Below are 15,314 nucleotides of genomic sequence, written 5' to 3'. Positions count from 1 at the left end.
TTCTTCCCCACCATTGCCATCACACCTCTTTTCACCAGCGTAGCACCTATTCGACCTTCGACCCAACCCCAGACCCAAGAGCACCCACTTTCCTACTGCCCAGGGGCGGCCCTTGGTCAGGGCAACTAAGGCCATTGCCTGGGCCTACAATTTATTGGGACACACAAATTTTTTTTAGTCCATATATATATAAACAGACTAAATAAGGCAGTCATCTTTTCAAAATTTGACATGAAATCAGGATATTGGCAAATCCAGATCGCCGAAAAAGACAGGTACAAGACTAAGAAATATGATAAATACGAGTCTAAGTCTGAGCCTAAGAAACCATATAAGACCTTTAAGAAAAAGAAATACGTAGGGGAAACTAGTAAGAATGCTAGTAAAGGAAAGAAAGGTGCGGTCCCAACATGCTACAAATGTGGAAAAGTCGGACACTATAAATCCGAATGTAAAATGAAGGACAAAATCAGTAACTTAAGCATTAGTGAAGAACTTAAGCAGCAACTTTGCCAAATAATGCTTAATTCCTCCGATTTTGAGCAAGAAAGTGATAACGAACTAGCTCAGCTAGAAAATGAAGGATTATTTGAATCTGATACTAAAACTAGTTCAGATAGTGAAGATGAGTGCGCCTGTCAATTCAATGATCTCAAAATATGTGTTTTAACCAAAGAAGAAAGTCTGATAATAGACTTAATTGACAAAATAGAGGATCCAGAGAAAAAGAGAGAGGCGCTTGAAAGTTATATCTCACTAGCTAAAGTAGGACCAAGTAACCTGCAGCCAGCTGTAACTAATGTGAGACAACCAGTTGAAAACTATAGCTTTAAAACTATAGTGAACAGGATGAATGACAAAATTCACAAGAAAGAACCTACTCTCAATGATCTGCAGTGCGAAGTTCATGATGTGAAAGAAGAACTTAGAGAGATAAAAAATAGGGTTAGAATTCTAGAACTCTATCGCCCTTTTTCGGAAAAAGATACAGAAGAAAAATCGGAGCAATTAGAATTTGAAAATCTAATGGAAGAATTTCAAGAGAAAATTGAACTTGTGAGAAAAGAATCCCTACAAGAAGAGCAGGTTAATACCATGAAATTTGTTAATAGTATAGATAGAGTGATAGCTCTAAAATGGTATGTGATGATAACTATTGTGATTGATAGAACCTATAAATTTACCGTTGAAGGGCTGATCGATACAAGGGCCGATCTTAACTGTATAAATGAGGGAGTGGTACCCACAACGTATTTTAAGAAGACTACCCAAGTTCTACATACAGCCGTTAATAGCCAAAAAAATGGGAATTCAATTTAAATTGTCTGACGCTGCTGTGCTCAATCAGGGTATTTGTTTTGAAACTCCTTTTGTTCTAGAGAAAGGTTTAAACCAGTATCTTATATTAGGAACACCATTCATTAATATGCTTTATCCTTTTTCTATTTCTGAAGAGGGAATTAAAACTGAGGTAGAAGGTCAACCTATAATCTTTAGGTTTTCTCAACCACCAAAGCATAATTATATTAATGAAATTCAAGAAAAAATAAAAAGGAAAGAAAACTATTTATACCATTTGAAAGAAGAAATGCAGCATAAGAGAATAGAAGAACAACTGCAAAATAGCAAGATAAAAGAAAAAATTGATGAAATCCAAAAGATGTTCGAAAGTCAAGTTTGTGCTGAAATACACAATGCCTTCTGGAATAGAAAGAGGCACATAATTGAATTACCCTATGAGCCTGAGTTTGATGAAAATAAAATCCCAACCAAAGCCAGGCTAGTTCAAATGAATGCTAGGCTAATGGAAATCTGTAAATCCGAAATTCAAGATTTATTAAATAAGAAGTTAATTAGGAAAAGCTCATCTCCTTGGAGCTATTCTGCCTTTTATGTTGAAAACGTAGCTGAATTAGAAAGGGGAGTACCCAGATTGGTGTTAAATTACAAACCCTGAATAAAGCCTTGAAATGGGTTAGATATCCGATACCTAATAAGAAGGATCTTTTGGACAGACTAAATAAGGCAGTCATCTTTTCAAAATTTGACATGAAATCAGGATATTGGCAAATCCAGATCGCCGAAAAAGACAGTTACAAAACAACTTTTAATGTCCCCTTTGGACATTACGAATGGAATGTTCTACCTTTTGGATTGAAAAATGCCCCTTTTGAATGTCAAAATATTATGAATGATATATTTAATCCTTACACTGCTTTCACCATTGTTTATATTGATGATGTTTTAGTCTATTCTAATTCTTTGGAACAACACTTTAAACATCTGAATATTTTCTTGAAAGTTGTGAAACATGCAGGATTAGTAGTATCAGCGAAGAAAAGGAAACTATTTTCTTCAAAAGTTCACTTTTTGGGACATAATATTAATAAGGGACTAGTAGTTCCGATTGATCAAGCAATATCCTTTGTTGATAAGTTCCCTGATGGAATTAGGGACAAGCAACAGTTACAAAGATTCTTAGGAAGTCTCAATTACATAAAGCATTTTTATAAAGATTTAGCTCAGGACTCAAAATTATTATATCAAAGGTTGAAAAAGAACCCGGTTTCTTGGTCTGATGAACACACTAAAGCTGTAAGGAGACTGAAAGTTAAAGTCAAAGAACTTCCTTGTTTAGCTTTAGCCAACCCAGAAGCCTTTAAAATCGTAGAAACTGATGCTTCAGAAATAGGGTATGGGGGAATCTTAAAACAGAGGGTTAATAACTCAGAACAATTAGTTAGGTTCACCTCTGGAGTTTGGAAACCAGCTCAAAAGAATTATTCTACTGTTAAGAAAGAAATGCTAGCCATTGTCCACGCTGTCTCTAAATTTGAAAGTGATCTTTTCAATAAGAAATTTTTGATAAGAGTAGATTGCAAGGCTGCCAAAGACATTTTGTTCAAGGATGTTAAAAATCTAGCATCCAAACAAATTTTTGAAAGATGGCAAGGAATTCTTTCTGCTTTTGATTTTGATATTGAATTTATTAAAGGTGAAACTAACGCACTCCTGGACTTCTTACCTCGAGAATTTTTGCAGGGTGCGAACTAGAAGTTTCAGACAAATGACTGCAAGTAAGAGCTCATCAGCTCTTACCAAGTCATCCCCTAATGATCCAAAGCCACTGATGTCTTCTTCTCCATATAATAAGGTTAAGGAGAAGTAGATTGCTGAAAATTCAGTTCGTGAATATACGAAGATGTCGGTAACAATCATTGAAATGAATTATTTAGATAAACACCCAAATTTTCTGGCTGAAAAATATTTAAGGGATAATCTTTCTCCCTTGAATAAGCCTCGTATTTTCTATGAAACTCTTCTAATTGAAACTAAGTCTGTTCATATCGTTCATCGTCATAGTAATATATTTTATTAATATCCTAACATGATTTTGATAAGTCATGGGTTATGAGAAGACTGTCTTTTACAGCACTGGATTAATTCTTAGTTGTGGAGCACAGAGTCACTGCACCATAATGTCAAGAGACTGTTTTCTAACTGACTCAGGGTTATCCGTTTTCCTTTATTGTTTGTCCTTTTTTAACATTGTCAGGCTTGTAAACTGACTTTGCCCTCGCAGGGATATGTGAGTTAAAGAAAGAGAATCGTGATATGTGAGCAATTTATAATTTTTCTTTTTATAAGAAACACAAATTTAAGTTACAAACTTTCATTAAAACAACGAAAGAGAATTGTGATGCAGAAGACACTGTTGATAATAATAGTGAAGATTATTTGTACCATTCCTTATACTCAGTTATGATGATTTGACTTCAGTAGCAGGCAAAGTTGCATCTACTAGATGGTCACTGAAACCATATTCCTTTGAATTCTGCTAACCAAGAGGAGCCTTTGGTTCTGACGAAGACATAAGAGCAACCAATTGCACCACTAAGAATACATCAAAAAGCAAAAACTTTCACTATCTAGCATGTACTCAATCATCCATATATACATGGGGAGAATGGAGATTATGTGGCTCGTAGAATCAAAGCACGATAGGTAAAATGGAGGGTTTTTTTAAGCATATATATAGTGCGATCATCATATTTTGCTAGAATTGAAAGCTAAGTTTATAGAACATCTGTTAGACCAGCCATGCTATATGGGACTGAATGATGGACAGTTAGAAAATAGACATATTCATAGTTCCTGTAGGTACATATTAGCCAAATGTTACAACCAGCACAGTGATATGCACACCTCTATCTCTGTTTCTCTAACGGCATATTAGCCAACAAGAGGGCAAATAAAGAACAGTGATATGCACACCTCTATCTCTTCTTTTTTCTTTTTTCCCTCAGCAAACAAGAGGGCATGATCAAATGTCAAAATCTATAACAGAAATGCAATATCCAAAGAATGAAAAGCAGTCCAACCAAGAAGAAACTAGCAAATATTAGTGAATCAGCAAAACTTATGAATTTAGCAAATAAAGAACCTGAAGCCAGTTTCAAGCAGAAAAAACTTACTTGTGTAATATGAAGAGCCTGCTCAAGGCACTGAATTTGAATCCATTGTTCTGTAGCAATGTCAGCCATCTGAAAGCAAAGAGAAAGAAGCCAATGGAAAAATGAACACCACACTAACAACACCACACACTCATAGCCACAGACCAAAGATGGATTGAGTACATCACTGCATGACCTTTTGAGCCTGAGAGGTAGCCGTTTCAGGTCTATCCTCAGCATCTTGTGCTTTAGACCCTAAAAAAAGGGCCTAGGCGGGCGGCTAGAAGGCTAGGCAGGTGGCGAGACGGCTAGGCGGGCACTAGGCGGCTGGGCGGCCCTCCTAGGCGGTTGGGTCTTTTTTTGTCGCTGAACCCGGAGGACGAAGCAGCCGAAACCGAAGAAAACAAATCAAAGCTTGAGTTGATAGAGAAGCGAAACTTCGACTGCAACCTCCGTCCAGGCAGGAGCTAGGCGAGTGGGCGGCCCTCCTTGGCGGGTTGGGTCATTTTTCGTTGCCGAACCCGAAGGACGAAGCAGCCAAAACGGAAGAAAACAAATCGAAGCTTGAGTTGATAGAGAAGCAAAACTTCGACTGCAACCTCCGTCTGGGCGGGCTCTAGGCGGGTGGGCGGGCCTCCTAGGCGGGTTGGGTCTTTTTTTGTTGCCAAACCCGGAGGACGAAGCTGCCGAAACCGAAGAAAACAAATCGAAGCTTGAGTTGATAGAGAAGCGAAACTTCGACTGCAACCTCCGTCCTCTGCGAGTGCAAGCTTCGTGTTCGTTTTGAATATATTAAAAGGGTATAGCCGAACGGCTATACTCTTAAAATATTCGAATATATTAACATTTATACTTTTAAAATATTCGAATGTATTTAGAAAGTATAGCCGACCGGCTATACGTTTAAAATTTTCTAATATATTCGGCGAGTATAGCCGCCCGGCTATACCCTTGAAATATACAATTTTGTAAGAGCGATTCCACCGATGCGCCTAAGGGGAGGGCTGGGGGCGTGTGTTTGGGCTAAAATCTTGTTTCCAGCGGCAAGGGCTAGCCCTGGCAAAAGATGGGGCCCACGAACCCAGGCTAGCCCTCAGACACGATCTGCCTTAGTTCCAGCCCCAGTTTGATGATGTCAGCAACAACAAAAATCTACAAAAAATACAAAAAATTTCAAATTTTTTTTAAAAATAAATACTTAGTTGTAGTTTTCACTTCCCACACCAAAACTCTATACAAATTTCTCTCCTCATATCTCATGTGAATAGTTGTTGCTATGGCAATTGGTGGAAACACCACAACCTTTTGCAAGGGCAGCAACTATTCACGTGAATAGTGGCTGCCCTAGCCTCCCCTTGCCATGGCAAAGGGCAAATGAGTGGAGTTGCTCTAATATCATTTTAAGGTTTGGGGCTGAAATACCACTTTAGTCCATTTGACTAGAGCTATTTCTTCAATTATTTTATTTGTACAAGCGATATTGGGGAATGAGAATTTAAATTCTTTCCAATACCTCCCATTCTAATTATTTCCAGGTATTAGCCCATTGGGCAAGAATTAAAAAAAAATGAATTTTATTTATAACAAATAACACGGGTTTAATCCATAAATTCAACAACAAAAAATAGGATGTCAATGAACTCGAGGTCAATCCTTCTACTAAAGCATTTGCATATAATGAAGTCACAGTCCTTTTACACTAAGGGAGGCTCGATAAACGATATTTCCTGTTGGTGTGTTAATCTAGTGCTTTTGAAGTCAGTTTGAAAAGTTAAATACAATTAAGAAGAGATTCCTAAACCACACGTTAGCAAATGCACCCTCTAAAGAAAACCTAGGTTTTATGCCTAAATATTTCCCATGTTTTATATCAACTAGACTCTCCACACGCGCTTCCGCACCTGCGTGAGGCTTTTTTTTAAAAAATTTAAATTTATTATAGAATTATAAAAGATAATGTGTAGTTGTGTTTTATAAAAATAGAATCTTTTATCTGAATTTTTTTTTTCCAATGTGAAAAAAAGTGAATTTACCATATTATTCTCATTTAAGTAATCATTTCAATTCTTAATGTTTGCATTAACCTAGGGTATTTTTTGATATTTTGAATGTTTTACCATTCGCTACATTTTGCTTTATATATATATATATATAGATTATGTTACTTTATCATTTATATGTCCATAACGTCAAACTCAAATTGCATATATATGGTTTGGGTTGGGACCGCCAAGTAAACAGAAATAATCACCTGAGCCTCTAAATAGCTTTCAAGGCAAATAGAAGTCTTCACCACAGTCCACAGTATCACATAGAGATTCAAAATAGTTTTTAAAGTCAAAATAGCCATCTCGGACTACACATAATAAATATCACACAATGGACAAAAATGACAAAAAAACACATGCTCTCTAAAGAATCTGAAAATTCTAGACTGATTTCCCCTATCACTAACTGGCTAAATGCTTATGATTGAAGTGACTGTAATTGCATACCTTATAACACGTGCACATTGCACCACTAAGAGTATATCAAAAAGCAAAAACTTTCACTATCTAGCAGCATGTACTCAATCATCCATATATACAAGGAGAGAATGGAGATTATGTGGCTTATAGAATCAAAGCATGATAGGTAAAATGATGGGTTCTGTTAAGCATATATATAGTGCGATCATCATATTTTGCTAGAATTGAAAGCTAAGTTTATAGAACATCTGTTAGACCAGCCATGCCATATGGGACTGAATGCTGGACAGTTAGAAAACAGACATATTCATAGTTCCTGTAGGTACATATTAGCCAAATGTTACAACCAGCACAGTGATATGCACACCTCTATCTCTGTTTCTCTAACGGCATATTAGCCATTATTCGACACAAATTGTTAAGAGATCAGATTAAAATATTCGTCACCTTTTGCATCCTTCAAAATTGGAGATGTTTGCTGAATAATCTTTGCTATGCTTCAAAATTGAAGGGTCATTGCCTAACCTTAAAAGCCTGGTTTTTATAGTGAAGGGGATGTCAATGAACACGAGGTCTATCCTTCTTCTAAAGCATTTTCAGCTAATGAAGTCACAGTCCTTTTATACTAATGGAGGCTCGATAAATGATATTTCATGTTGGTATGTTAATCTGGTGCTTTTGAAGTCAGTTTGAAAAGTTAAATATAATTAAGAGATTCCCAACTCATGTGTTAGCAAATGCACCCTCTAATTTGTTTATTTGTGTTCTTTGGAGTTGAGGTGGAGTTTACGCAACAGAAACACAGATGCTGATACAAGAACAAATATAAAAGCTTAAATGAATTAGATTTTTCACTTGAGGTGGTGTAATATTCCAAATTTTTTTTTTTCCTCTTCTTTGGTGGGTTGGTTTTGGGTTCCAATGCAACAGGAGGAGGAGACAAATCTTTCTTCTTCTTTTGCCTCTCAGCAATCAAGAGGGCATGATCAAATGTCAAAATCTATAACAGAAATGCAATATCCAAAGAATGAAAGGCAGTCCAACCAAGAAGAAACTAGCAAATATTAGTGAATCAGCAAAACTTATGAATTTAGCAAATAAAGAACCTGAAGCCAGTTTCAAGCAGAAAAAACTTACTTGTGTAATATGAAGAGCCTGCCCAAGCCGCTGAATTTGAATCCGTTGTTCTGTAACAATGTCAGCCATCTGAAAGCAAAGAGAAAGAAGCCAATGGCAAAATGAACACCACACTAACAACATCACACACTCATAGCCATAGACCAAAGATGGATTGAGTACATCTGTGCATGACCCTTTGAGCCTGAGAGGCAACCGTTTCGAGTCTATCCTCGGCATCTTGTGCTTTAGACTCTAAAACATGAAGATCGAAGTTGTACTTTCTTGATGCAGCCCACAGAAGCCGTACCTAAAATGCATTGCAAAGCCCATTTCTCAAATCCAACAAACCCTTTCTGCTACTTTTTCATTGAATTGAAAATTGCAAAAAATAAATTGAAAAAGATGTGAACCACTTCTTCTAGGGCATTAAGCCTCTCATCATTAGCCAATGAGTCTCTCTGTGACATACAAATGCAACCAAATATTATATATTTGCATTCAATTTAGCATATACTTGAAAGCTGAAGATTTTAAGCTGAAACGGGAAACAAACCTTAAGAGTGAACAAAACAGACTGCAAATGATGGATCTTCTGCAAATGATGTATCTGGGTTTAACAGAAGTATGGAACTCAAGGAATGTGAGATGTTGTGCATGAAGAACTGCTCCTGCACAGCTTTTGCAAACTTGGATACCAGGGATGGAGGAAGTGGGTGCCTGCTGTGGTTTAGTGAGCTGATTGATGTAAGAAATTTCACTGAAAATGGGCAAGATATTTATTTTAGAATGGCAGCATCAGAACTAGGTATCGAGTCATTTTTAATCTCAAAAGTCAGTTTCGTAATGCAAATTTTAAAGAAAACAAGAGAAAAAAGAAACATCTTTGGATATGGAACAGTCAATTTGGAGTTATCCATCTCTTCATGATCATGTACAAAAAGTAAAGTCAAAACATATCAAACCCAAAGGTTGTTGCTCTATAATTTTGGATTTGGACACAATTATCAAACTCTACTTTCAAAATTCGTCTGCTAAGATCAATGGATGATAGACATTACAGAATTTTTTTTTTTCTTTCTTTATCAATATCTAACTTCTCACTCTTTTTGCTTTCAAACATATTTCCTGCCTAGATCATGAAGACTATACAACAATCAGTGCTAAACCTGCTAAACGCAATTTCCACCCCGGGGGTTAGACCACTTGGGTTATATTTTATAGTCTCATTGAATGTGAAGAAAGGAAGAATCATAGTAGGCAGTATTGTGTCATCTCCTGGGCTCCTCCTGTGTGTAGCTCTGTTTTTTCTAATGTTTGGAAGAAGCAGCACCAGATAGATGGTAAGTTGTTTTCTAGTCTTCTTTTGGAAAATAGAGAGCAACTTGGTTATTTGAAAATTTAACTACAATGGCCTATTGCGATATAGATGACATGATGTTAGAATTGAAAAAAAATAAGAAATGTGTGTCAAATTATAGGATAGCACCTCCCAATTGGAGATGCTCTTATTGGTACTTCTATTGAAGAGAATTTACTCCATTTCACACTGGAGAGAGTGATGTTTATTTGCATTCAATTACGCATCTAAATTTGATATGACGTGCAACGATATTGTCAATAATGCATTAGTAACATGTTTACATTGATAATTGATATTGTGTCAAAACGAAATCTACTCCAAGCTACAGTGAAAGGGGATCCCTTATGAGAAATTCATCCTATTTATCTGTCCTTGGAACTTTAGTAATTTGCCTCCCCACTATTCAACTTTAGTATTGATATCTTACTAATTGTCTTCCCAGCTACTCAACTTAAACTATATACTGTAGGGTTTCTAATTTCTAATCAATTTTCCAATGCTGCTAATTGTGAGATTTTTTTTAAGGTGAGAGACAGTTACAGAAAACTTTATCAAATTAATACAATTATCTTCTAATCATAGTCAGACTCTCCATATATAGTGCAGACTAAAAGAAACACACCCCTCACTGGTTCATCAGGTGTACTCAAGGTAAGCAGCCCTGGAATTCTTGTCCTTGTTGACCATAAGAACACTATCAATCTATTGGTAGTCTTTAATGAAAATGTCTTGTTCCTGTTAGTTGGAAAGAGTCAATTTCCCCTCTCATTCTCTCTGAGTTTCTTTTTTTTTTTTTGTTTGGCTTGGTTCCTGGCATTACATGGTAGTCTTTAACCCACCAATGAATTCTCCAGGTGTGGCTGCATCAAGGATGAAGCCTCCCCTAAAGAAAGAAACATCAATGAAGCTTTTGAGAGCACTTAATTAACTTGATATATGTAAATATGTAAAACAGCAGCCATGACAAAACAGTGCATTCAGAACATCAACATAGGATGTAAAAGCGATCCCACTGGAAGATTTAAGTTGAAAAAAAAAAAACCACACATATTGTCAAGCAACATATTTCTGATCAACTTCTAATACCAAACAATATATCAACTCTAATTCAAATCACAACATGAGTTGTTGAAATCATGACAGAATAAAGGAACAAACTTTAAGTTACACAAATCACAACATGAGTTGTTGAAATATTTCCAAAATTCATACGAATGACAAAAAAAACGCTGGTCTCTCTGCATTGCAGGCTTCAAAATCTAGCAAGGAATTCTTCATGAGGTCTTGGACACACCCAATCTGCGATCTGCGTTTCATTTACTTTTAATGACCTTGAACTTTCTCCTATCACAAATTGTGTTAAACCTTCTATATGATAGAATTTTACCACTCATCTTTAGGGCTGTGGTACTAAATGGACAATGCTGACTTTCATGATCTGCAGAGATCCGTATCGATGGTCTTCTTTTGTGTGTGAACGCTCAAACGTCCGGTTTCATATGTGACGCATATCAAACCTTAGTTGATTGCATAACATGAATTTATAGTAATATATTTTATTAATATCCTAACATGATTTTGATAAGTCATGGGTTATAAGTCATGGGTTATGAGAAGACTGTCTTTTGCAGCACTGGATTAATTCTTAGTTGTGGAGCACAGAGTCACTGCACCATGATGTCAAGAGACTGTTTTCTAACTGACTCAGGGTTATCCGTTTTCCTTTATTGTTTGTCCTTTTTTAACATTGTCAGGCTTGTAAACTGACTTTGCCCTCGCAGGGATATGTGAGTTGCAGAAAGTAAATCGTGATATGTGAGCAATTTATAATTTTTCTTTTTATAAGAAACACAAATTTAAGTTACAAACTTTCATTAAAACAAAGAAAGAGAATCGTGATGCAGAAGACACTGTTGATAATAATAGTGAAGATTATTTGTACCATTCCTTATACTCAGTTCTGATGATTTGACTTCAGTAGCAGGCAAAGTTGCATCTACTAGATGGTCACTGGAACCACATTCCTTTGAATTCTGCTAACCAAGAGGAACCTTTGGTTCTGACGAAGACATAAGAGCAACCAATTGCACCACTAAGAGTATATCAAAAAGCAAAAACTTTCACTATCTAGCATGTACTCAATCATCCATATATACATGGGGAGAATGGAGATTATGTGGCTCATAGAATCAAAGCACGATAGGTAAAATGGAGGGTTTTGTTAAGCATATATATAGTGTGATCATCATATTTTGCTAGAATTGAAAGCTAAGTTTATAGAACATCTGTTAGACCAGCCATGCTATATGGGACTGAATGCTGGACAGTTAGAAAACAGACATAAGAAATCATAAGCATTGCACATATAGCATCCATTTACCATAGGAATAAAATGCCATCTTCACACTTTTAATAACACATCCAAAATATTCTGAACAAAAAAAAAAGCTGAGTAGATACAACAAGTCTGTCTCAACACTTTCACTAGGGGCCTTTGGTTCTGACGAAGACATAAGAGCAAGCAATTGCACCACTAAGAGTATATCAAAAAGCAAAAACTTTCACTATCTAGCATGTACTCAATCATCCATATGTACAAGGGGAGAATGGAGATTATGCGGCTCATAGAATCAAAGCACGATAGGTAAAATGGAGGGTTTTGTTAAGCATATATATAGTGCGATCATCATATTTTGCTAGAATTGAAAGCTTAGTTTATAGAACATCTGTTAGACCAGCCATGCTATATGGGACTGAATGCTGGACAGTTAGAAAACAGACATATTCATAGTTCCTGTAGGTACATATTAGCCAAATGTTACAACCAGCACAGTGATACGCACACCTCTATCTCTGTTTCTCTAACGGCATATTAGCCAACAAGAGGGCAAATAAAGAACAGTGATATGAACACCTCTATCTCTTCTTTTTTCTTTTTTCCCTCAGCAAACAAGAGGGCATGATCAAATGTCAAAATCTATAACAGAAATGCAATATCCAAAGAATGAAAAGCAGTCCAAACAAGAAGAAACTAGCAAATATTAGTGAATCAGCAAAACTTATGAATTTAGCAAATAAAGAACCTGAAGCCAGTTTCAAGCAGAAAAAACTTACTTGTGTAATATGAAGAGCCTGCTCAAGGCACTGAATTTGAATCCATTGTCCTGTAGCAATGTCAGCCATCTGAAAGCAAAGAGAAAGAAGCCAATGGCAAAATGAACACCACACTACCAACATCACACACTCATAGCCACAGACCAAAGATGGATTGAGTACATCAGTGCATGACCTTTTGAGCCTGAGAGGCAGCCGTTTCGGGTCTATCCTCGGCATCTTCTGCTTTAGACTCTAAAAAAGGGCCTAGGCGGGCAGCAAGACTGCTAGGCGGGCGCTAGGCGGCTGGACGGTCCTCCTAGGCTGGTTGGGTCTTTTTTCGTCGCCGAACCCGGAGGACGAAGCAGCCGGAACCGAAGAAAACAAATCGAAGCTTGAGTTGATAGAGAAGCGAAACTTCGACTGCAACCTCCGTCTAGGCTGGCGCTAGGCGGCTAGGCGGGCGGCGAGACGGCTAGGCGGGCGGCGAGACGGCTAGGCGGGCGCTAGGCGGCTGGGCGGCCTTCCTAGGCGGATTGGATCCTTTTTCATCGCCGAACCCGGAGTACGAAGCAGCCGAAACCGAAGAAAACAAATCGAAGCTTGAGTTGATAGAGAAGCGAAACTTCGACTGCAACCTCCGTCTAGGCGGGCGCTAGGCGGGTGGGCGAGCCTCCTAGGCGGGTTGGGTCTTTTTTCGTTGCCGTACCTGGAGGACGAAGCAGCTGAAACCGAAGAAAACAAATCGAAGCTTGAGTTGATAGAGAAGCGAAACTTCGACTGCAACCTCCGTCCTCTGCGAGTGCAAGCTTCGTGTTCGTTTCGAATATATTAAAAGCGTATAGCCGCACGGCTATACGCTTAAAATATTCGAACGTATTAACATTTATACTTTTAAAATATTCGAATGTATTTAGAAAGTATAGCCGACCGGCTATACGTTTAAAATTCTGTAATATATTTGGCGAGTATAGCCGCCCTGCTATACGCTTGAAGTATACAATTTTGTAATATCATTTTAAGGTTTGGGGCTGAAATACCACTTTAGTCCATTGGACTAGAACTATTTCTTCAATTATTTTATTTGTACAAACAATATTGGGGAATGAGAATTTAAATTCTTTTCAATACCTCTCATTCTAATGATTTCCATCTATTAGCCCATTGGGCAAGCATTAAAAAAATAGATTTTATTTATAACAAATAACACGGGTTTAAATTCAACAACAAAAAATAGGATGTCAATGAACTCGAGGTCAATCCTTTTTCTAAAGTATTTTCAGCTAATGAAGTCACAGTCCTTTTACACTAAGGGAGGCTCGATAAACGATATTTCATGTTGGTGTGTTAATCTAGTGCTTTTGAAGTCAGTTTGAAAAGTTAAATACAATTAAGAGATTCTCAACCCACGCGTTAGTAAATGCACCCTATAAAGAAAACCTAGGTTTTATGCCTAACTATTCCCATGTTTTATATCAACTAGCCTCTCCACAAGTGCTTTCGCGCCTGCGTTAGGCTTTTTTTAAAAAAAATTAAATTTATTTTAGAATTATAAAAGATAATGGGCAGTTGTGTTCCATAAAAATAGAATCTTTTATCTAATTGTTCTCTTTCTTTTTTTCAATGTGAAAAAGAGTGAATTTACCATATTATCCTTATTTAATTAATAATTTCAATTCTTAATGTTTGCATTAACCAAGAGTATTTTCTGGTATTTTGAATGTTTTATCCTTCTCTACCGTTTGCTTTATATATATAGATTATGGTACTTTATTATTTATATGTCCTTTTATTTTTGCATTATTTATGTATAAATTTATAATTTATAATACAAAATAATTATAAATAAATAAATCGCCTAGTCGATTACTCCTCTAGACGCTAGGCCCGTGCCTGCCGCGTAACTATTTTTAGAACATTGATCAATCGGCGCAACCTTCAATTAGTTACAACTTACAACGTCATCGAGTGTATAGAAACGACATGTCGACGACTTTCATATGGAATCCAATAGAAATGTATTCTAATAATAAACACAACAAGTAAATTACTTTAAAATTAGCTATTTTCTCTCCATTTTTATCTTCAAACATTACCAAATGGGGAGACTCATGATAGAAAATGGTTAGTGTAGGAGTTGGATAAAGTGTTTTGTTTCTGTTGTAAGCTGTTTAAAACAATGCATGCTAGAAGTCAGTTAGCAAGTGAAGGATCTAGAGACTGGAAACATATTGCTAATAAGCTTAAACAACATGAAAAAATTGTTGAACACATTACTAACTTGAGGTCTTGTGTTGAATTGCAAATAAGATTGAAAACAAGTTAAACAATTGATAAAGAACTACAGAAGCTAATCAAGAAAGACGCATTGCACTGAAACAATGTTATGGTAAGAATCATTGTTGTTGTGAAATGTCTTGCTACACATAATTTGGCATTCCGTGGAACAAATGAAAAAGTTTTTAAGATGGCAATGGTAACTTTTTAGGCCTACTTGAAATGATCTTAGAGTTTGATCCAATTATGCAACATCATTTTCGTCTCATTCAAGATAAGAAAATTCATTATCATTATCTTAGCCATAAAATTCAAAATGAGTTGATAGATATTTTAGCATCAAATGTTAAACAAACAATCATTAAAAAAGTCAAAGAGGCAAAGTATTTTTTAGTGATTCTTGATTGTACTCCTAATGCAAGTCACAAAAAATAAATGACTTTAATATTAAGGTGTGTAGATGTTTCATGTACTCCGATAAATATAAAAGAGTACTTTTTAGAGTTTCTAATTGTGCAAGATACAACTGGATTAGGAATTTTT

The 15,314-nt window shown here is 36.4% G+C and overlaps 1 protein-coding gene and 1 long non-coding RNA gene across 2 annotated transcripts; one reads left to right on the top strand and one right to left on the bottom strand.

Annotated features, from left to right (window-relative positions):
* On the top strand, positions 232–3,054 carry LOC18776948. The gene is made up of 2 exons (XM_007210164.2): positions 232–1,139; positions 2,454–3,054. The coding sequence occupies exons 1-2, from the start codon at positions 232–234 to the stop codon at positions 3,052–3,054; spliced, it is 1,509 nt and encodes a 502-aa protein (XP_007210226.2).
* LOC109949098 lies at positions 11,303–12,899 on the bottom strand. Its single transcript, XR_002271575.1, has 3 exons — positions 12,691–12,899; positions 12,516–12,584; positions 11,303–11,460 (listed from the first exon to the last, which is right to left on the bottom strand). It is a non-coding gene; the product is annotated as an uncharacterized LOC109949098 (long non-coding RNA).

Source organism: Prunus persica, chromosome G5 (genome assembly GCF_000346465.2).
Source record: "Prunus persica cultivar Lovell chromosome G5, Prunus_persica_NCBIv2, whole genome shotgun sequence".
NCBI classification, from domain to species: domain Eukaryota; kingdom Viridiplantae; phylum Streptophyta; class Magnoliopsida; order Rosales; family Rosaceae; genus Prunus; species Prunus persica.
Note: the sequence above shows the minus strand (reverse complement) of the source record. Positions and strands in the feature narration are given on the sequence as shown.

Bases quoted from the DNA above. Each gene is read 5' to 3' on its own strand.
- LOC18776948 (XM_007210164.2), top strand. From the start codon at position 232: ATGAAATCAGGATATTGGCAAATCCAGATCGCCGAAAAAGACAGGTAC. The intron at 1,140-2,453 runs GTATGTGATGAT...TGATGGAATTAG, and splicing joins AGAGTGATAGCTCTAAAATG to GGACAAGCAACAGTTACAAA.